The sequence below is a fragment of the Malaya genurostris genome, chromosome 2, assembly GCF_030247185.1.
Source record: "Malaya genurostris strain Urasoe2022 chromosome 2, Malgen_1.1, whole genome shotgun sequence".
NCBI classification, from domain to species: domain Eukaryota; kingdom Metazoa; phylum Arthropoda; class Insecta; order Diptera; family Culicidae; genus Malaya; species Malaya genurostris.
Genome location: NC_080571.1, coordinates 71,322,962 through 71,347,899, shown reverse-complemented (window position 1 = coordinate 71,347,899; position 24,938 = coordinate 71,322,962). Strand labels below are relative to the sequence as shown.

Below are 24,938 nucleotides of genomic sequence, written 5' to 3'. Positions count from 1 at the left end.
AAATACAGATATTTTATACGAATCAATACAGATTTTCAATGAAAATATCTGGCATCTCTGCTGTGAAGTGTGTGAGTTTCATCGGTTGTGCACAGAGATGCCAGATATTTTCATAAAAAAAATGTGTATTACTTTGCATAGAAAGTCTATATCTGCTCTATCTGTTTTCATTAACAAAATGATGTTAAAAGATAGTTCTTTATATCTCTGTAAGTCATTGCCCCATTTACTAGAATACTCAACGAGAATATTTTTTATTAATAAAAATATATATGTATAAATCACTTAAAATTGTTTCAAAATTTTAATATAAATGTTTGTCAGTGATCATAATCAATTATCTGCGCCAAAGATTTCCACTTTAACATGTAAATTGTCCGTTGATTAATAAACTTTTATAGAATCTTTGCAAACAAATACTAATAGAGAGAAAAGTCTAATTTTTTACTTCTTACTTTTTATGAACCTGGAAAAATCTGTATTAAATTTAGGAAATCTGTATAAAATCTGTACTTTGATTTAAATCAGTATGCGAACACAAAAATCTATACAATACAGATAAATCTGTATAAATGGCATCTCTGGCTCTGCATTTTGTTTAAAGAAGGGCTAATGCCTAAATAGTAACAATTCCTTTTTTGTTCTTATTTAAAGTTCACCAAATTAACTTTACAATAAAATTTTAAATTTAAAGCGAAAGGTAACGGAAACGACCGAAAAATTTTTAAACATTGAAATGATTTCAAACTGGTTCTAAAAATATCGTGTGTTGTTTCATAGTTGGCATTAGGCCGTTTTTAAGAAGAACTCTGACATTTTGAACCTGAGAGTGTAATAGTGGAATATTTTGTTTTGATTGCTGTCGCCATTGCTAATTTATAGGATGAAAAAAGGCCCAACGATAGGATGGATAAAAATCCATTGAGATGAAATTAGGAGCAGAGTAGTGAACACATCATAAGTGTTTTGATGAATATTACTTAAATTTTCAAGAAATGTGAATCAATTCCTAACGTGGAGCAAGGCAAATGAAGCAGTAATATGAAATAGTTATAGTGATTTTAGTGGCTAAATCGGGGTTTTGAGGCGACGTCCTTACAAATGAGATGAAATAGGGAGCCCTTACCCTATATTGGAATGGAATTGTTTTTCGCAATGGTATATTATCGACATGTCTATATAAACGTGTCATGAATACATTTTACTCAGGGCCTTTCTCAGAAGGATTTTTTTATTATCGAAGACCACTATTTGCGACTCATTGCCCACCTGATAACAATTTTGAGTTCACTAACCACTGAGCTAATGCCCACTAGAGGGCTGTAGGGACCAGTTTGGAAATAACTGATTTAAAGTGTACATGATTCATCCCGCACATTATAAATTAAAATATTGCATTATTGAAATATTGCGGATTTATGCGTCGTTGTGAATCTGTAGTGTGATAATAAATTTATATTATTAATAATTTTTTTCTGATTGTTTCCTCGCCCCACTAATATAGAAAAGCCAAAAGATCGAATTAAAAACACATACTTTAGGAGTCAAAATAAAACTTCCGCGAGGAAACGTTTCGCTAATTCACCCTCCCCCCTGTCCAAATTTGTCACTATATTCGAAATCCTCTCCCTTTCATTAAAGCGTATCATAATTTGTGCGGCAAAAGCTAATACATGTTTCGAAATTTCGACAAACGCATTTGCTGATTTCGCCGCCTACAAGGTACTCTCCCAAATCCTTTGCCGTCGTCTATCACCAATAGCTAAGGAATTCGTAGGGCCGTACCAAGCGGGATTTACTGGAGCCCGCGCCACTACGGATCACATATTCGCGATAAGACAAGTACTCCAGAAGTGTCGTGAATACAACGTACCCACGCATCACCTATTCATTGACTTCAAAGCGGCATACGACACAATCGATCGAGAACAGCTATTGCAGAAAATGCACGAATACGGTTTCCCGGATAAATTGACGCGATTGGTCAAAGCAACGATGGATAGAGTGATGTGCTACGTCCGAGTATCTGGGACGCTCTCGAGTCTCTTCGAATCTCGGAGAGGGCTACGTCAAGGTGATGGACTTTCTTGTATCTTGTTCAATATTGCCCTGGAAGGTGTGATTCGAAGAGCGAGGATCGACACGAGTGGCACGATCTTCCGAAAGTCCGTACAACTTTTTGGCTTCGCTGACGATATTGATAAGGTGACACGTAACCTTGAGAAGATGATAGAAACCTACATCGGACTGAAAGCTGAAGCTAGGCGTATCGGACTGGCCATAAATGCGTCGAAAACAAAATACATGAGAGGAAGAGGCTCTAGAGAAGAAACACTACGCCTCCCATCACGAATATTGATAGACGGTGACGATATCGGGGTGGTTGACGAGTTCGTGTATTTGGGCTCAGTGGTGACCGCCGATAATGACATCAGCAGAGAAATTCATAGACGTATTTTGGCAGGGAATCGTGCGTACTTTGGACTCAGTAAAACCCTCCGATCGAGAAAAGTACACCACCGCATGAAATTGACCATCTACAAAACGCTAATTAGACCGGTTGTTCTCTATGGCCACGAGACCTGGACTATGCTGGCAGAGGACCAACGCGCCCTCAGTGTTTTCGAAAGAAAGGTACTGAGGACCATCTATGGCGGAGTGCAGATGGAAGACGGAACGTGGAGATGGCGTATGAATCACAAATTGCAGCAGCTGCTAGGAGAATCACCCATCGTACGGACAGCTAAAATCGGACGTCTACGGTGGGCTGGGCATGTTATAAGAATGTCGGATGACAGCCCAGTAAAAATGGTTCTTGAATCTAATCCGACTGGTACAAGAAGAAGAGGAGCGCAGCGAGCAAGGTGGATCGATCAAGTGGAGGGTGATCTCAGAAGCATCCGTGCCTTGAGTGGCTGGCGACGAGCAGCCATGGACCGAGTTTTGTGGAGACGTATGCTTGATACAGCAAAGGACACCCCAGGCCTATAGCTGTTAGGTAAGGTAAGTGATTTCGGGATAATTGTTAATCACTGGTGCAGTTCAGCACAAGATTTTGCCAAATCTCGGTAGAAAAATGCACTTTACTGAAATATTAGTAAATTAACTAAATGAATCTCGGCAAACATAATATTGCTTACTGTGCGATCAGCAAAATTGTGTATTGCCGATCTGTTTCGGCATTTCACTATACCCAGCTCGATAATTGGTGTTAAGTGTATAGGTGTGTACCTTGTAGGCGGCGTTCAGCAGAGTAATTGCACGGTAATTGCGATTCTTCTCGACTTCTTGGAGGTACGCCTGTAACGTACTCTCCAAAATCCTCTGTCGTCGACTGTAATCAATAAATGAGGGATTCGTAGGGACGTACCAAGTGGGGTTGGGTGGCACCTATGTCTCTACGGATCACACACAGATAAAAATATTTTGTGATTTTACATTTATTTTCATGCACATATTTGGAGCAGGTAATTGAATGGAAATTTACATTACAAAACGAAGCGGTTTGTAAATATACAGTCTTGTTCAATGAAAAACTAAATGAATTTTAATGTAATTTACATCAATCATGGTTTTAAATCAGATTTTCGTTTCAACTGATGTCTATTTCATAGTACTATCGGTTTACATGTCGTGTAAGTTTCATCTTTTCTTTCTGTGCATACTCGCGATCCGACGAGTACTTCTGAAGTGTCGCGAATATAATGACACTACGCAGCACCTCAATCATTGGACAGGTAGCTTTGAGATGATGATGGAAACATACAACGAACCGAAAGCCGGAGCTAAGGGAATACCGTGAATATTGATAGACGGTGACGATATGGAGATGGTGACCATCGGCAATGATACCAGCAGAGAAAAACAGAGACATATTTATGCAGGGAATCATGCATACTTTAGACCTAAAAAATGTCGATCGAAAAAAGTGCGTCACCAAATGAAATTGACCATCTACAAAATGCTCGTTAGACCTGTTGTTCTCTATGATCACGAGACCGGAACTATGCTGGCAGAGGATCAACGTGACTTTCGAAAGCAGGATATTGCGAACCATCTATGGCAGAATGCAGATGGCAGTCGGAAACGGCGTACGAATCACGAATTGCAAAAGGTGCTTGGAAAACCACCGATCGTACCACACCACAGGTAAGGTTGAGAATTGAACCCAGGTAGGCTGCGTGAAAGGCATCGACTCACCCATCATACTATATCCGTCGCCTAACTTATCACATTATTCTCATTATTTTTGACATTTCTTTCTTTGAGTTAAACCAAAATAATATTATTTGTTTCATTCCTATTTATGCTGAACACAAAGCTCTCGGTAGATTTGTACATGATGGCAGCTTGTAGTCCATTTAGGTAAAAATTGGAACTTTCGATTAAGGCGACATCAGTAAGGTATTTGAGAATATAAGGAACATAATGACGAATACGAAATAAAACAAGAAACCAGAACCGATACGATTATACTTCATAATGTATTTTGAACTCTTTCTGGTCGATCATTCTTCACAGTAATAATATCTAGAATTTGATATTTCAATTCACTTCAACAAATAGAATAATAGAATGTAAAATAATAAACAAAATTGCCCAAAAAAAAAACGAAGATGGTTTTGTACCTATCCTACAATTGATACAAACGTATGGTCAAGAAGGCTTGCGTTCGTAAGAATTTTCGTTTTTTTGCAACATGGTGTGCGCGTCGGCCCGTTAGTACTTAGACGTCCTTAGGATGATAGGTTCCATGTCGTACGTCGGAAGAAGAGCAATTATGCTGATGATGATGATGATGACTAGGATTCGTCCAGCGTGAATGTGTGATGTTTAGTATGGAAGATTTGGCGTGACCATAGTCACGTCTTAGATGCGGAAGAAGAAGAAGAAGAAGAAGATGTTGGACGACGGCGGCTGGTCGCGCTTAGATGGCTTTGTAGTATCGGACGCACTTGGCACTTCCAGCGGTCATGGTGGCAGTCAAATCGTTACCGGTGAACTCACGTACGATGGTCGTCGGTTTTTCACCCTTCTGCTCGTGGATAAGTTTATTGTCGCCCTCGAAGGTGCACACCGATTTCACCTTGCGACCATCAACGGTTTCCTCCTCGAACTCTTCGCCCAGCTTGAACTTGATGGTGGTGTTCTTGAAGGTGGACAGCGTGTTGAAGGTGTATTCGTCTCCTTCCTTGATCAGTTCGACCGTCGGTGTGACACTGTTACCGAGCTTGCGGAGCACCATGCCGACACCTGAGAAAGTGATAGGGAAAACAAAAGCAGAAAGTTAGTAAAGATTGTGGACAGAGTTTCAAAACAGCTGATAAGAACTGATTGTGTGCAACAACGAAAACAATTGTTTTGTATTCAAACATTCGCCGGTAAGCGCTTCTTTGTGGTGTGATATGAATAATTCCAGAACTTTCGAGCTGATTTATTTATATTCAGATGATCTGTTATCATTGATAACCTAATGTTTACATTTATTTATTTGATTTCCTGGTGAGATGCCCTATATTTTGTTCCACATTAACCCTCAGGGTACGGACTATAAAAAAGTTACGTTCAGTACGGACAGGGTTAGCCTAACCCGGCGACTTTGATTGGGTGTATATCGAGCTGTACTTTGTCAATTTGAATAATTTTTTTTTTATTTTGTGTGAAATTGACTCAAAAATATAATAGAGTTGTCAGATTAATCATTTAACTGATTGAAAAAAAATCATAATGAAAAATGTTAACGGGTCTTGAATTTTTTTTGAAAAAAACGTTTTTTTTCAAAATGCTGTAACTTTTTGAAAAAAAAAATTAACATTGTATAACTCGCATTTGAAAGGTAAAACAGTAGTTCTTACAAATGTCCATAACGGTTTTTTGATTTATTCCAAAAACTATATTTTTTTTGAAAAATGAAAATACGCGTTTTTTCGAGTTAGCGAAAAAACGTTGTTTCGTTGATTTATGATGATAAAGGTTAAAATTAATTACTTTGAGCGTAAAAAAATTGTTTCTCAGATATTGTTGAGTAGTATCATATAAATAAATACCAAACATAATTGTTAAAGGCGAATATTTATTATTAAAAAGTTACACAAGTCATGTTACATAATATTGCCGCACTCGCAGCACAGTTTCGCTACGTGCTCTTTACACATCGCCTTATGACGCTCTTAGCATGCAGGTATGAAGGGCGGCCGCGTTTGCGCGGCGGGGCGCCTCTCGGAGCAGCTGCTTCTTCTTCGCCTGACAATGGCTCTCCTTCAGATTCTGCGTCTGTTTCAGAATCGTGAGAACTTTCCTCTTCCGCACCTACGGCGTCGTCGGTGTCACTGTCATTCTCTGTAACGCTGTCCTCCTCGTTTTCCTTGTACAACTCCTCCAAAGCAGCAACGCTTCGAGTGATTCGACGCGTTGCCATGTTTTTAATGCGTGTTCTTTAACAAAAAATTACAAGAAACAAAATTTAATGAGTTATAATTCACTACGAGCAGCAAAGATTTCGATATAAGACGTACGTTCAAGTGATTGAGATCTACTACAATACTTCGCTTACACCATGTACAACGCGTTATTTTGAGGTTAGAATCTACAAAATTAAGTGAAGAGTACGTATTCTTACTTACCTTTTTATTCCTCAGCGGCAAACAGACGAATATTAAAACTTAATTTTTTTGAAAATTTTGGATTTTGTAACGTTCGATACGGACTGGGTGTACCACACCCGAGCACAATGTTTATATGTGTCTAGCTCGGACACAAAGCGGAGACTGACTCTGCCGCTTGGGCCTCTAATAGTGTGTACCTATAAGTTTTTCCCCCCCTGGTCCGGACCCCCCTCGCCGACTTCTCTTCGTATGGCGCTTCTTTCAAATTTCGCTCGGGTTACGGTAACCCAGTCCGTACCCTGAGGGTTAAATAATCAAACTATACCAGCTTGGTGTTGATAAACGAAGAGTGCAATCTATTATTATTTAAATTAATTATTCACTTACAGAATAAAGTTATAGACGAATAACGATTCCGGATGTAGCTTCAAAAGTGAAGTTTTTCCTGAAACTTTATTTTTACTTTTGGCACATATGCCCTAATCAAGGGTTAAATAAGAAATGCGTTTCTAAAGCTATTATCCATCCGTGGACTGTTTAATGAATATTTATTTTATGGTTATTAGAAATAAATTATCATTTCAAACTTACTTACACACTTAAATTTTAATGCCAAATTTTGGCAAAAAAATACCGAGACTCCCACAGCCGAGTATCATTTCATGCAAAGAGTTGAGTGATAAACGTGGAACCCGCTTGGTAATTAATAGAAGAGAAAGTAAACAAAGAGAAACTGTCACTTGCTTACACGCCCTTTTGAAAAATTAACCGAGAATTATGAATTGTACACGTGACCTAATCCCATATACGATGCAATTAAAAAAACTAACTTGTCAAATGACGGGAAATTCCATTCGTAGTGGCTTCATTCATGTCAGATTTGAATACATTTTACAAGCTCCGACTGTAATTTGCATTCGGTTGGCAAGTTCGATTGGATGTATTTATATGCACCATTTACCTGACAAGCAGATATGTACTTCTGGGGCTTAATACGGACGATATTCGTGATCCAATGATTCTCAGTTCAAGTCGTAGTCGCTATGCTTTTTTTGGTTTTTAAATTCATTGAATTTCAAGTAATTTTTAAATCTTACAACCTTTTAGTAGGGTTATCTGAAAAGCAAGTTTTACGCCAACTGGTCTCAGATTATTGACGAGCTCATGGCAAACATTCGTGCTAAAATCGACGCTATAACACCCGAGTTGCTCGAAAAGGTAATGGCAAACGCAAACAAAAGGAGTCAATTTGAATTGCGAATAAAGGTGGCCACATAATTGGTATTGTTTTCAAAAACTTGTCCAAAAAATTGTAAGGAGCCAAACTGAATAAAAATACATCACTTATAAAATGGCATGGCTCATTTAAGGATCAAGAGTAAACAAAGTTAACTTGTGTTGGTAAATTGTGTATTACGTACATTTTATTTGGTACGTATGCCATAGATCTGTGTATTCATATATGCAGTGCACCGAGTTGATCAAAGTGGATTGCACGATTGAGTTTCAAACAATATTTTTTAACAATAATTTATTCTCGAATGAATGTTAAGTCTGACATCTTGGATGAAATATCAGTTTTGATCACTTTTTCACCAACGTTTGATGGAAAATTGCTTACATTTTATGAATGTAGATTTTAATTCCCTAATAAAAAAGTTAGCAACACTGCTTCAATGCATTTATATTAGATTGCGCTACACAAAATAAACAAAATAAAATGTTTTCTGTTAAAAAGCAGTTTCCCTGAGAAATGAATAGTTTTACGACAACACTCCATATCCATTGCCTTTCGTGTGTTAAATTAAAGGTTTTTATTTTGCGGGTTTACTTATAGAAGGTACGTAAATCTTTATATCGCAATAATTTCTGCAAGAGGAAATCCATATAGGAATGTGCTTGTTGATAATCAAATGTGTTAGTGGATGTAAGCTGAAACTGAAATAATTTTTCTCATACAGTTTTAAGGAAAACGGAAGAATTTTAGACTACGATTTTCGCTTGTCTTGAATTGCAATTTTAAGCAGAATGAACTGATTGGTTTGTTTTTCAACCGTATGGAAGATTTATTGATGAAAATCAGGAAAAGAAGCGTCGGAATTTGTTTTTACGCACACTTTGTTGACATTACTTATACGCTTGCAAAGAGTCTTGCTCCTTAACGTCCACTATGTAAATTTACGAAAAAACTGTATTTTTACGTGTTATTCAATTGTATGTATTGTATGCTATTTTTAAGTCGTAGTTTAAAAAAGATGCACCGTAACAGTTCTGGAAGCGAATCAATAAAATTTTCACACAATCTACTAATACGAATGATTTGGAAGTGTGAAAGAAGTTTTTTGCAGAGTTTTGCCCATTTGCACATTTGTGTTATACATACATACATACACATACAAATATTTCGCGATCCAGAAGTCGATTGGTATATAACATCGGTTTTAGAAGTCCTAATATCCATGTTCCATAGAAAAATATCGAGCTGCTGAATATGCTCTAAACGCGTCGCTGTTTGATCGATCTTTTCTAAAAAAAACTTCAGTAGAGAATCCTTAACGGCATCTAGTGAATAAAATACGATCTTAATCCAACGTCATGCGAGTTCAAACGGACCTTCGTAGGAACCCCAGGAATTTTTGGAACTGTGAATTCGAAGCGAAAATGTTCAATCATTCCTCAGAACGTTTGTTTTGACGACGTGACGTCTGCATCAACCTCGGACTCTTGTGAGTTGTTTGCTAAATTCTTCGCTTCCGTGTTTACTAAAAAAGTGGCCTCCGACATCGAAGCTGAAGTCGCCGCATCATATGTTCCTGAAAACTTGGTGGATTTGCGTACATTTATAATTACTCCCGAAACGATTAGTGCTGCAGCAAAGAAACTGAAGAGCTCGTACTCGGCTGGACCTGATGGAATTCCATCTGTCGTTTATACTCGCTGTGCAACTGCTCTGCTCGAACCATTATGTTATGTTTTCAACAAATCATTCAAGCATGGTATATTTTCAACGATATGGAAGCAGTCGTTCATGTTTCCAAACTAAAAAAAACGGTGATCGAAAGGACGTGAGAAATTATCGTGGTATTACTAGCCTATCTGCTGCTTCCAAGCTGTTCGAAATAGTTGTCAGCTCTGTTGTTCTTTCTCGTACAAAAAGTTATATATCAACCGATCAGCATGGATTTATGCCAGGACGATTCGTTAGTACAAATTACCTCGACCTGCTTTTCGCGGATGGAGGAAAGAGTATAAATTGATGCAGTGTACACCGATCTAAAAACGTAATTTGATCGTATAGACCACCGAATTCTATTATGTAAACTGATGCGACTTGGTGCATCACACAAGTTCGTTGAATGGTTGAGTTCCTATTTGTGTGGTAGAGTTCTACGTGTACAATTGGGAACCTCAGTTTCATCCCCGTTTACGAATAAATCAGGAGTTCCACAAGGCAGTAATATGGAAAATCAGCAGAGATTTCAAGGATCCACAATGTTTGAAGGCGTTATACTGTTCCTTATTGCGGCCAATTGCTGGAAAATGCCAGTTTGGTATGGAGTCCATATCAACTCGTTTGGAACTTACGGATTGAGCGTGTTCAGAAAAGGCTTGCGCTAAGAGATCTTCCGTGGCAAAATCCCTTGGATCTGCCACCGTACCCAGATCGATGTCGCCTGTTAGATCTTGACATCCTGGAACGACGAAGGAAGATTCAACAAACTGCGTTTGTGGCGAAGATGATCAAAGGCGAAATCGACTCCTCAAAGATCCTGTCTCTCATCGACTTCCGGGTTTCACAACGAACTCTACGATCAACAGGTTTGCTACAACGAAGGTTCCATCGGACATCGTTTGGAGCCAACGAATCTATTGCAGCGTGTGTTCGAACTTTTTCCCTAGTTGAAAATTTATTCGATTTTGGGAAATCATCGCGTAAGTTTGTTCAGAAAGTGTCACAATCCTCGATTTTATATCTTGACCTTCTATTCATTGCGACTTTTATTCTCTGATGCAACAAGCAAACAAATAAACAAATACACAAATAAACAAGCAATTAGGAATATGTTAACAACCGATGATTTTGTCGTGAAAAGAAGAAGTGATCCGTTAAAGACAAGTTCAAGTGCAGGAAAATGAAAACGGATTTCTATGGGGGTGTTTAATAGAGTTCAAACTAGAGTTAAAATTTAAAGAAGATATATATTAGATTATTTCAATCATTAATTTGGTTGACAGTTAAATCCGTTGAATTCCGTAGAAAACATTGGATTTATATAGATTTCATCTACAGATCCGCGAATTTGTAAAATTTCTTGAAATTCCTGATACGTCAAATTAATTGACAGTGAGTGAGAAAAAAAGTAAATCAACGACTCGCTCCTCCAAAGATTGGGCTTAATTCCCCAAAGATTCAACATTCTTCTCAAGGGAAACTTCACTGAACTAGACTAACTCGCGAACAGTGATTAATCGAGTCAATTTTATTTTTCTTCGGAATCAGGACAAGCACTGTATGCGCTAGCTAACCTAAAACCAAAACATTTCCGCAAAGACCATAGCATCGGATCGTTTTATTCCGTAGAGACGTCGTAGCTAAGTCGTAGGTTTAGAAACAAATCTCCAGGAAAACGATAACAAGTCAAAGTCTGAAACCATGTTTATGTTTCATTAGCTATAATCTAATCCGAGGAAAAGAAAATTGATAAGATGTTCACCGCTAGCGAATTCGAAGTCTACAGAGCATACATTTTATCAATGTTAGGTAACTGAAATCAGTAGGCACACGTTATCTCGGGGAACGATTTGCTGCACCACCCGAATGTGTCAAGTTCTGATAACGATCCGGCGGGAGACAGAGCCGGTAGTGCACAGTGACCGGTAGCCGATTACGATGGGTTTATCAATAATTTGTTGACTTTCCTATATGGTCGCACATAGATCACGGAACAGTAATTCGTTATCGGGTGACGAGGTTTCGTCAATTATGTAATTATAATTAATATCGCTCGATGGCGGTATACAGACAGGGTACCACTTTCCGTCGTCACTGGTGGCTGGCGGTGCGTCGTGACATGTGGTTAGAGTACGCTAATAGACCGAGTGTCCGAGGAAAATTAATACTAGAAAGAGGCGGAAATCCGCAATAAAGACCCCGTCTGAGAGGTCTCAGACAGGGCAAACCGGTAGTTTCTTTTGCGGTTGTCTGCTAATCAGCACGTTCGCATATGGTGTGTGTGAGTGAGTGCGTATTTGTACTTGTCAATTCGCCAGCTTCGCCCGATCGAAGAAGCACCGCCAAAGTCCGCCAGCTGACAAGTACTTCCCAGGCCGTGACACAATTGATCAATTGTAATAAATTAATCAAATTCTGTTCTTCGTTCCGCGGCATACTGGCTCGTACTGTTGAAAGGAGAGAAAGAAAAAAATGGTCTGGCGGTCGTGTTCACAGTTCCTCTGATGTGGATTATAATGGGTTCTTGATTCAATTAAGCGTGGCACCGAAGTCTGCAAGAACGGCGAACTCCCGCGCGCTAATCAAATTAACCTCTATATAAATCTTGGACGCGTTCTGGATGATCCTTTCGCCGCGCTGAACTTTAACAGTAAATCTGGGCGTGAAGTTAGGGGCAATGGGTGCGCTAATTGGCTGTTAGGAACTGTTTCGATCCTGAGACTGGTCCAGACTAGGTTGTGAAGCGAGTTCAACACATTCTTCAGAAAACAATCAGTCGGGTGATATTCAATTGCTGTATGTGACAGAAGAGCATGGGAGTTGCAACTGGAGATCGTTTTTTATTATTGAACCTGAAGAAAGGGTCAAGATTTATTGAATTGTAGCAATGAAAAGTCTTAATATAATGTGAAATTTTTTTTATCGATGATCGTTCAGAATTGCTGGCAACCTTTATCGGTATATCAGTTTTAAATCGGTCCTCAAACCACTCTGAAAAGTATTTTTTTGATCGTATAGATGTATTGAATTCTTCCCGCTCGGGGACCGGGACATACTATAACAATGGTCTGTCAAATTTCAACACCAAATATTCTTTAGGTTTGCCTCCAATAATAAAACCGTAACTCTCCTTAATACCGCACTAGACTACTACAAGGCATGTTCGAATATTAAAGGCTGTTTGGAAGTTGATTTGATTCAGTACTCATTCGCCTATCTGTGCGTACAGTATACAATTGTTAAAACGAAGTGGTAGGACCGATGCGATTGCTTTTCTGATGGACTCATTACTGTCTATACGGTCGTCCACTGATTAATCTATTGGTTCAACTCGCGGTTCAAGCTTCCATCCTAAGTAGCAAACATTGTTCTTGTATTGTATTTCCTAATTATTCCCACAACGATTGTGTGATTGGAAAAGCGCACTTTGCTTGTATTATTTGCAACAAGTTTCTTGTTTGATATATTTCACAGCAGTAATATTTGTGAAGAGAAACTGGATATGAAACTGTTCAAATGAACATATTGTACAGTCAGTTAATAAAACCGGTAAAGCTAGCTGGTATAACAGTTCGCAAAATGCTAATATGCAAATGTAATATGTGCAAATCTATGAGAAAAGATGCACTCAATTTTCTCGTCAATTTTTACGTCGATTTGTACAAACTAAGGTGCAAATAAAGGATCTAGAAATTCTTCAAAAAGTCCTCGAAAAGTTAATCTAGATCCGACTTTCGGTTCCGGAATTACAGCGCGATAAGTGAAAAATTTTCATTTTTATGAATATTTTTTCACAAGCGATTTCGAAACGAGGGGCAAATTTTTATAAAACTTACTAGTAAATTCATCTAATTGGCAGACCTTGTTGGTTTGTGGACATATAAATCTACTTTGGGACTACTAGTCCCCGGTCTCCGCTTCCGAACGCACCGGTAATAGTGAAAAAACCCAATAGCGGAACGCACTTCGATTCCTCAGCAACGGTTGAAACGAGTTTCACAAATCTTGATTCAAACAAAGCTCTCAGTGTCTTAAAAGATACTGTGCATCTAGATCCGACTTCCGGTTCCAAAATTATAGGACGCTGAGTGTCAAAACTTTCAAGCTATCATTCAAAATGACGATGCAAAACCGGTACACGGAAGAACACAACGATACCGCCTAACACACAACGTGCTTTGTTCAATTTTGTCTAGCGTGCATGGTTTCCATATTTAAATCTATATTAACTGGACATAACTGTTCACAAATGATGATATGATAGTTTATACCTAAAGAAAGTTATGAAAGTTATGGTTATGATAGTTTATACCTAAAGAAAGTTTTTAATTTTTTTCAAGTTTGTTTTAAAAAATATAAGTAATATGAGAAAGGCTGGTACTATTTCTAGAATTCGACATTTTTATTGTAAAATGTTAAGTGACAGGTTAGTATAGGCTAGTGAATCTTGGATTGCAAGGTCCCATGGGACGAAATCCATACACACTTTGATGTGTGACTAATTACTATATTAAAATAGAAATAAAAAAATGCCAATCGAATATTGTAATCTAATATATCAAACTAGTTGTAATAGCTGAGTTTGTAAACTACCGAAATTCGGTAAATCATCATAGTAGTTCTTTTTCTTCAGTTTCGAACTCGACGTGAACATTTAAAATGTGCTTAAATGCAAATGACGAATTCTCTTTGTTCACTTTCTTTCCTGTAAATTCAATTTTCATGTTAACTGCCTAATTATTTGTGTAGAAATATTGATAATTCTCTACTTCATTCAAGAGAAATGGATATGATTGAGTTGTATTAGAGAGTACATAAGTTAACTGCATATTTAGGAATGAACACAATCAGTGCTGTAAAACTTCATTCAATTCAATTGAAACTGAATGTGGAACACATTGACGATCTCTCTAATGCAGTAAACTTCACTCTCTGACACACACAATGTTTGCTGACGGCCCGAACGGGCAGCATTCAATTCATCACTCGTTTCTCTTCAATCGAGGCTCAGTTTAACCACCGTCAGTTGATCTCTTGAAATGTCAAAATATCTCTTTCAATAGTGTGAGAGCGGCCTTCAAATGAGGTTCATGTAAACATTCGAATAGGTTCAAGATAATAGATAAAAGACAAACCAGTTAGCTGAAATATCAATCACAGAATACACATAAATTAATTGTTTCCTCTTTTAGTTTTCATTTTTAATGCTTTACTCCATTTGTAATTCTATTCGTTCGAATTTGCTTACTACCAAGAGCGAAGGCGTTGAAGCAGGTAGACTACTTGTCACTCGAAACTGAGCAAACAAAACTTCAAATGACTAGGTACGATTAATCAACTGACGATGAATTCCGGGAGCTTCACTTGAAAATGGCAGCAAAAGTCAAGTGAAGCGGCCATGAATTTCATTTTCATCTTATATTATTCGATTGAAAATGAAATTTTACCGCACTGGTCACAATTTTCAGGAATATGTTGGAAAATTTTCGGTCTTTGTAAAAATACTCAAAATATTTCACTTTTATTAGTATTAATAAAAAAAATTATTTTAGTCAGTAAATTTGCTAACAGCAAAATTCAATGGTTTATTAATTTTTAGTTGGTTTGACATAAAGTCGCCATAATTAAGTTTTGCAATGACTGAATGGAAGAAAAAATTGCAAAGGTTAAATTAATGAAAAACTCTCAGAAAAGATGATTTTTTGGATTTAACATACACAGTAACTTCCCATTAAATTCCATTAAATGTGCATGAAAATTGATGAAAATTAACAACATTTTCGTATCTTTGTACGTCCTGCCTCGGAGTGTATCTTTTTTTTTTTTCAAAAAATCATCTTTTCATTAGTCATTGCAAAACTGAAATTTTAATTATAATTACTTTCAGAACGTTAGTAAAGGCGATGGATTTTGATGTATTTAAAAAAGGCAACTCAAGAAAAGTTTCAGCCTTTCATCTGCTTAGTGATTTATGATTAACTGCCAGGTGGCATGACAGGTCAACATAAACTGTTATACAACGTAGCGAAACGTGAAGAAAAAATACAATCAAAACGTTTATGAGTTGTTTTCATATTCTCATACAGAAACATAAAATATCAGAAGAACGAACGAACGGTTCAGAAGCATTAGTTCTCTCAATAGAACTATCAAGCAGTTCTTTTATCTCTATTTGCAGCATGAGTAGAATGCTGCTGTGGTTGTTAGTTTTTTGTTGAAAATTTCAAATTTAAATTTTAAAACTGTCGTAAATTATGCTTCTAGAGCTATCGAATATTTCAATAAAAATATTGAATTACCGAATAATATAAATATATTTTTTATATTTGTAAATATGTTTTCAGATTTCCAGATAATTCAAGTCGAATAGGAGTTTTTTGTATTATCGATTTCTTTCGGCAATTTATATATTACCGAACTCCGTAGGATTTCTTAATTGTGTGCGTTTAAAAGGTAGTGATATTTTATAGCTTGACAATCCGAACTACTCAAAGCTAGTTAATATGCCTCAGGTCACTGCCAGAGTGCTAGCGTCAAAACGCAGTGCTGGTCTCTGGTTGAATTTAATTTGTTAAAAATAAACCTGCCAGATTTATTTGGACGAGATAACAGCACTCACATTGAATCGTTTCACTTTGCTCAGCGAGAAACTCACTTTGATTGCACTCTTAGTAAGGGTCAAAAGAGAGCGTTTGATGCTGAAGAGCACACGAATCAGAGCTATGAGGCGAAAGCGTATTAGACGATTTGAAACTTGCGGCCGGTTAATGAATAAGTTTCAAAATTTGTAATCCTTTTGTCCACGGTGAAAAACTCACAGAAAAGATGATTTTTTTGGAATAAATTCAAGATATCATTTTCGAAAAATACTGTTAACTTACTAGTCCAAAGACCTACCTAGACTTAAAATTCTTAGTATTTATAAAAAACTAATTGTTTAAACCTTTAAAGTATCGAATTTAGGGAAAAGATAACAGAAAGTAAATTCAATCTGCATGACCTACAAGCATATGGTGACTCTTTTAGTACATACAATTATTAGCCACACGGAAAGACCGATATCAGCATTTTGGCGAAAAAAATAGTTGATTTTCTGATTTTAGTTAGTTAATTTTTGAAACAACTAAAAAAATCTTACTTTTGCTAATTTAGATTTTTCAATTCTAATTTCCTTGATAATAATAAAATATTTATTGAAATGGCTATTTTTTTAGTTGAATTCACCAATTGTCATTTCTTAGCTAAGGCACACTTCATATCCATTCAACTAATTTTTTAGTTGAATTAGAGAAATGAAACGTTGTTTTCAACCAACATAAATGGTTGAATTGGTTTCTGCAATTTGCAGCTATATGGCGCTCTGTCGCCGAAATAACGCACCGTAATGACTACTAGCCACTAGATGGCACACTACTACCGAAAAAAATTTCAGTCGCGGTTGTCTTTTCTATATTGGCAGGTATAAATACGATGTTGTATTGGAGAAAAAGACATAAGCGAAACATAAACTTCTTTTTGAACATTTTTCTTCTAAATCGCTGTTTTCTTCATTCGACTTCGCGAAATCGACTCTCTCACTGAAAACTTTGAGCACTCGGAAAATAAAAACCGAATACAAGTAGTACATCTAACGGCGTGGCCCGGAAGGTTGGAAGATACAAAAAAACATCATTTGACATGTACAATTAGAGTGCAACATTCGAAACTCAATTCACTGTTCCGCGTAAAAACATTATTACGCACAATCGCTTCAAATGCGCACAAATTCTGAATAAATACACTTTCCACTAACAGTTTACGTCATTTTTACATACCGGTTTAGAAATTTATATATGGATATATCGTAACACATGCGTAAAACATCTAAACAATTTGCAAGCAGTTTCAACAAGACTGTCCCTTTTAGCTTTTTATTGGATTGTTTTGTTTTGACACTTCTCATGAATTTTGTGGCTAATAAACTGGTGATAGATAAATAGAAACAAATTTTCTGATTTTAAAAACAAAATTAGTTGTCAATGAGAATTTCGTGTTGGATTGAGATATTGCTGGTCTGTGTCCAGAATATTCGCCAACTAAACACATTCTCTAAAAATAAGAGTTTTTTTCAGCAAATAAATTCTCAATTTTAACTAATTTTATAGTTATTTTGGAAATTTTGTTGTTAAAATCAACTAATTCAAAAACAGTAATACGAATTAGGCGCAGAGCTAATTTCGGTCGTTCCGTGCGGAAAGACCGAAATTAGCATTTTGGCGAAAAAATTAGTTGATTTTCTGATTTTAGTTAGTTATTTTTTGAGACAACTAAAAAAATCTTACTTTTGCTAATTTAGATTTTTTAATTCTAATTCTCTTAATAATAATAAAATATTTGTTGAAATGGCTATTTTTTTTAGTTGAATTCACCAATTAAACGTGCTGTCATTTCTTAGCTAAGGCACGCTTCAAATCCATTCAACTAATTTTTTAGTTGAATTAGAGAAATAAAACGTTGTTTTCAACCAACATAAATGGTTGAATTGGTTTCTGCAATTAGCAGCTATATGGCGCTCGTTAACACCGTAATGACTACTAGCCACTAGATGGCACACTACTACCGAAAAAAATTTCAGTCGCGGTTATCTTTTCTATATTTGCAGGTATAAATACGATGTTGTATTGGACATAAGCGAAACATAAACTTCTTTTTGAAAAATTTTACTTCTAAATCGCTGTTTTCTTCATTCGACTTCGCGAAATCGACTCTCTCACTGAAAACTTTGAGCACTCGGAAAACAAAAACCGAATACAAGTAGTACACCGGACGGCGTAGCCCGGAATGAGAAGATACATTTGACGTGTACAATGAGAGTGCAATATTCGAAACTTACTTCACTGTTTCGCGAAAAACATTATTACCCACAATCGATTCAACTGCGCACAAATTCTGAATAAATACACTTTCCACTAACAGTTTATGTCATTTTTACATATCGGTTTAGAAATTTATATAGGGATATATCGTAACACATGCGAAAAACATCTAAACAATTTGCGAGCAGTTTCAACAAGACTGTCCCTTTTAGCTTTTTAATGGATTGTTTTGCTTTGACACTGCTGTCCTTCAGTAATGACGGTGATAGATAAATAGAATCAAAGTTTCTGATTTTAATAACGAAATTAGTTGTCAATGAGAATTTCGTGTTGGATTGAAATATTGCTGGTTTGTGTCCAGAATATTCGCCAACTAAACACATTCTCTAAAAATAAGAGTTTTTTTCAGCACAGTAAATTCTAAATTTTAACTAATTTTATAGTTATTTTGGAAATTTTGTTGTTAAAATCAACTAATTCAAAAACAGTAATACGAATTAGGCGCAGAGCTAATTTCGGTCGTTCCGTGTTGTTAAACCGTTTTTGAAAAAAATGAAAGTTCCCTTAAAATCCGTTATGAATAATTTTAACTATTTCGTAGATACTAGTATTTCGAATGCTATTTGCACTCATCCTCAGTGTGTCAGTTTAGAAGTCTGTTTCCAGACTTCCAGAGACTGATAAAAAACTTGTCAATACTGAATATTTTCACAATATTATTGTTAGTTCAAAACCGGAATGTCAGATATTTTCAAAGAAAATCTGAATGGCCTTAAATTTAAAAAATCTCTATACATCTATATGCACTATTAAATTGAAGTTATTATAAAAAAATAACGTTGAAATAATATTATGCTAAGATTTAATGGCTTTAGAAAGAGAAATTCTGTGAGCGTTTAAAATTCAATAATTAAAATAAATAAATTGTTGCAAATTTTCATTAACAATCGGAATCAACAAAATAATTTTAAACCCATATGCTTTAAAAGAAAAGATTTTATTATAATAATATTTAAAAGGTTCTCAACCTCGTAAGTTTAAGTGGGATTTTACTTCGTAAGTTGACGTTCGGTCATTCAACTCTCAGTCTGACGAAAATGTTTCATAATACGAAATTCAGGACCCACACGGACCGAAGAATGCGGCCAACATAGAAAATTACCAACGCCATCTGGAATCATCTCATCCTAAATTCAATTCAACGCCCACTACCGATCGCCAGCTAAAAGTTGGATTCTCGAGAATCCGCGACCCCGATACTACATTATATAATGATACTATTCTAATTTTAAGTTAGACGATAATTAAGATTAGTAAATACCCTTGGCATCTTAGAGCTTAAGCAGTGTGTTATATTATATTATTGAATAAAAAAAAGAGTATTGATAATACTTTCTCTTCATAGAGGTAACTGTTTAATAGTTCAGTGTTTAGCGAGTCATTTCGCAGAAAGCCATTTCGTCGAAAGTCGTTTCACCGAATGCCATTTCGCCGAAAGTGTCATTTTGCCGAAAGGGTCATTTTACCGAAAGGGTCGTGTCTCCTGTATGTTTTGTCTCCTTTATAACTGATGTGGCGCAGCCATATAACGCCAGCTAAGTCGGCCGCCGACCCGCCGTCGGAAGCGGTGGCCTCTTGCATACAAACCTGTAACCGCCTCGTTTGCCCGGTCTACTCAAAACTAGGTTTCTTTGCTTTAGTTAGGTTCGAACGAGCGGTAGCGAGGTCGGACAGCACATGAACCAAAACGATGTGGCGTAGCCGCATTAGATTTTCACTTAATAAACGGAAAATACCACATACATTTGCCTGGTAGATACACCTATGCAATTGCTTTGATGCTTAGTAGCTAATAGTCGACAAGTTTTCTTGAGAACTCCGTTCTGAGGCTCATGAATCAATATTTATTCAAGAGTACAAGAATCAATTTATATTCAAGAAGTACAATTGTAGGTCAACAAAATGGGCGTTAACGCTATCATCTTTCATTTGTCTTTATTTCAAATCAATTCTAATTACGATTTTAAGACGATTTCAGTATTCGCCGAAATGACCCATTCGGCCAAATGGCTTTCGGCGAAATGGCATTCGGCGAAGTGACCCATTCGGCGAAATAACCCTTTCGGCGAAATGGCGTTCGGCGAAACGGCTTTCGGCGAAATGACCCTGATCCGTTTAATATGTGCAATGACAGCGATGCCAGATTGTGCGCACTGAATTTACGTACACCATTCAATATCGGTAAGGTGGTAGAGGAAAATAAACGAATAATTTTATTTATTACGAAATTATTACACTCGAAAAAGGATAATTCTTTGAATGAAATGTAATTTGGTGTAATTTGTTCCCTCATTTTTCACAGAAAAAGAGGAGAGAGCAACTCGAGAGGAGAGAATAACTATTGGCAAACAAGGCGAATGAGTGTTTTGAATGTGTAGAATGCACAAAAATTGTACATGTACTACAACCTTTGGGTGCGTTCTGAATAGTTAATTAGTTCAACTGAGTTCAACTTGCGCAGGTTCAATGATTTAACCCAGTGAAATTAGTCAGCAGGAATCGGTCCGATTGTCGAGCCGATTGATCATGTTACTCTATCATCATATGATAAAGCAGAAAAAATCGTCTGTAATCTTACCTATATTGCTGGAAAAACCTGACTTTCTTAAAAAGCGGTACGAAATTCGCAGAATCCGTATAAAATTAATTAAATTTTACTAATGTACTTGAACGTCAGTTATGAAATGGTAATGAACTTATCTCTAAATGCTTCAATAATTAGTTATTCAGAATAAATAATGCTCTAAGCGGTCGATTTTCTCGAAAAATGCTTACACAAGTTTCCATGCCAATTGGATTGACGGTATTGACAATATAGTGGATTGACAATAATGTTGACTCGTGTCAGGGCTGCTAATAATATTGATAGTGTTCTGGAAAATGACAGTGTGAACTCAAATGGAATTGACGCATTGACGGAGGATTAATCATACTGAATATTATTTCGTGTGAGGGGCTCTAATAATGACACAGATGAATTTTAATGCACATTAGGGTGGGACATAATATTGAATTTAGCTCCACCAAACTTTTCGTGTTCCAAACTTATGGGACCCCGCATAAGCACCATGAAAATTTTTAGTTCGATCGGAGAAACTATATTTTCGCGCTAGAGGTTTGAAGTTTTTATGGGATTTAGTATGGGAAAATTGACGTTTTACAGAAAAAAAATAACGGTTGGAGATCAACCTATGAACTCTAAAAATCCGTGCATGTGTTATTTTCTTTGGAAAATTATCGAGAAGGAAAACCTTCGAAGACCGCAAAACAATCCGACATTTGTAGAAAAATGTTACTAAAGGAAAACCGACATAAGGCCCGAACAATTGTTCATTTCTTAGTATATCTAGCATCACTGCTTCTAGTAGTGGTAATAAGATTTTACTTTCTTTTATTATGCTATAACGGTTGATCTCAGTTGTTTCCTGTCCTCACACAAGTTACTCAACTTAGTATGAAGATTTTATTTTAAGTGACAAGTCTTGTTCCAAAACGCGCTATAAAGACACAAAAGAGTCTAACTTTTTAAATTAAAGAAATTGGATTTTGGTGTCTTTGACAATGTTTCTCAAATCCAATAACTTTGCTTAATACTTGAATTTTCTATTTCATATAGTTTAGAAGATATGGACGATGCTTTATGCAAAAAAATAATTTACAAGACTTTCTGTCTTTACGGTAAGTTTTGAGACATGGGTTATCACTTTAAAAAAATCTTCATTCGGAGCTAAATAGCTATTGTGAAGACATCAAACAACTCAGATCAACTGATATAGCATAATAAAGGACAGTCAAATAATATTACGACCTCTGGAAGCAGTGGATTGTTCGGGCCTTGTGTCGGTTTACCTTCAATAACTTTTTCTACAAAAGACGGATTGTTTTACAGTCTTCGAAGGATTTCTTCCTCGTTAAATTTCTAACGAAAATGACATATGCACTGATTTTCAGAGTTGATAGTTTATTTTCCTATACTGAATCCCATAAAAACTCTAGACCTCGAGCGCGAAAAGATAGTTTCACCGATCGAGCTTAAATTTGGCATGGTTCTTATGGGACTCAAAAGGAACACGAAAAATTTGTCCCACCCTAGTGCACATGTTTGACAACTCCTTGCTGCGGTTGCCTTGATAATGAGTCAAGATGACGGCGTCATGAAATAATCAATAATAAGCCAATAATAAAATTTGCTCTGAAAACAATTAAAAATTTCATATTGCATTTTGAAATCTAACGAAACAACAGAGTTATCAAAAGGTATTATTTATTCAATTGTTCCTATCCGTTGTTGCAAGTGATAGCAAAATGCGCTCGTATGGGTTAGAGAAAACCGAACCGAAGACGGACAGTTTTTGTTCTATTTTTTTATTGGAACTTTGAACCCCTCGAAGGAAGAAAAACATCTCACCAAAACGATGATGCTTTCAGCACTTCTACCGTACCTTTCCATCCGCGGTTCCCTCAACAACCGTCGACCGATAGGTAGCAACTGCAGTGCGATGGAAGGCAATGGAACGGAACACGCGAGCATCGCCTTCTACGTGTGATGCGAACAACTTGCAAACCGGTAGAATTATCACAGGTTTCAGTTCGACGTACTGTTTTTTTTCCTACTGCGACATGTATTCTGTTAACACCAACGGATGGCAGTTAGCAAACTGACCTCTTGGAGGAAAAAATAGACAGTCGCTGACGACAAATCTACGCGGTGATAAAATTAAAAGTTGCTCTTCGATTTTCCGATGGCGTAGTGCGGAGACAATTTCAATGCACGCCACCGATGAAGCAAGCATTCGATTTTAGCTGGTTCTTTTTAGTTCCAGCCTCAGAACTTTGCGGCGGTTGTGCGGTAGATTACCACAATCAGACGGCGAGTGGAAGATTGCGGAGCGGTATGCAGCGGAAGAAGACACGAAGGTAGAAAACGAGGGTTAATTGCGAAAGAAAAACCGGCCGGCATTTGGCGCAAACGCAACGGAATGCTATCGTACGATACGAGTTTGGCAGTTCTGATTCATTGGGGGTTAGCACACTAATATCGCTAGAGTTCAAATCCGGTGGCAAACGGGTCATCGAGAAATTGAACAGCAAGCAAGTTCACTTCACACATTTTCAAAGTCATACCGACTACCACACTGGAAATTTAATCAATTCTTTCAACCCAGACACTATCACAGCACTTAACTGCTTTAAAAGTTTTCTCTACACGTTGCATGCACACACTTGAATCATCTAGAAATTATAGTACTCATCTTTGTGTACTTACCGAGGGCCTTCATGTAATCATCGAATCCTTCCGATTTCTCCATCTTGTACTTCTTTCCTGCCCAGGTTGCCATTGTTAATTATATTGTTTTAGATGATGGTCAAGGTACAATATGAAAACTATGAGTGCAACGACTAAAAAAGTTCACCACCAGCAGGACTATAGCGCACCACTGTTTACACTGGAATACACGATTCAGTAGTCGCTCGGTTTCGTTTTATACCGGCATCCGTTCGGCTATTATGGGACACATGAGCCGAGAACAGACACACGTAAACGCTCCACAGATGACGTTCGCCGGGATTATGGCACGCTGTGTCATTATACAGCTTCGGGAGAGCGCAGAGCTGCCAGCAAAATAGGTTAATTTATGTTTCATAAAAGTTAGATGGGTTGTATGAATATTTGAAACTTTGTTATCAAGCACTTATTTATCTTTAAAATATTATGTATGCATGCGGAAGAGATATGTGATAATGAGCAAATACCGGGTATTTTCACCGATTTTTTCTCAAAATATTGTCGGAAGGTTCAATGTTTCTTTTTAAACTAACTATGCACGGAAAAACCAACTTTCGCAAAACAACAAAAATTTGAGCGATTTTCCGAATTTCTGATTTTTACGTCACAAACGGGTAATGAAACGCTACAGTGGTGTTATTGCCATAAGAGAGTTATCTGTGCTGTGAAAATTAGCGTAGTAGAGTAACGCTACCCTTATTTATCTCAGCTCCAATAGTCATCTCATATAAGAAAACTATTAGTAAGAGTGAGATCTGCTGTCTCTGTTTGGTTGCTCGACCTTAAGGACCTTAAGGGTGCTCCCCATGATAGCAGTATTGAACATGTTTTGAGCTATTTTTCTACGATATTGCTTCTTACCCCGGTAGAAGTGGTTTACAAACAAATAACAAATTTTATTACTAAAACATAACATGTCAATGGTAGAAGTTGATATTATTTAGTTTGAAAAATTATGACAAAGTCTGCATGAGAAAATAGCAGCAATAATAATATTTATTTGATATGCATTTTTTTAAAATAAAAATAGCAACAATAATAATATTTATAATATGCATTTTTTTATAAATACGTTTATTTCATAGGCAATATACATGAGTTTTTCTTCGCCGAATATCATATTAGTATGTTGGTATTCGTTGGTTAATCTAAACATTGTTTTATCAAGCGATTTGTTA

At 36.7% G+C, this 24,938-nt stretch overlaps 1 protein-coding gene across 1 annotated transcript; it reads right to left on the bottom strand.

Moving 5' to 3' along the window:
• Positions 1-4,285: 4,285 nt before the first annotated feature.
• Positions 4,286-23,939, bottom strand: LOC131428497 (probable fatty acid-binding protein). The gene is made up of 2 exons (XM_058592480.1): positions 23,740-23,939; positions 4,286-5,253 (listed from the first exon to the last, which is right to left on the bottom strand). The coding sequence occupies exons 1-2, from the start codon at positions 23,810-23,812 to the stop codon at positions 4,928-4,930; spliced, it is 399 nt and encodes a 132-aa protein (XP_058448463.1). The 5' UTR covers positions 23,813-23,939; the 3' UTR covers positions 4,286-4,927.
• Between the last annotated feature and the right edge of the window lie 999 nt (positions 23,940-24,938).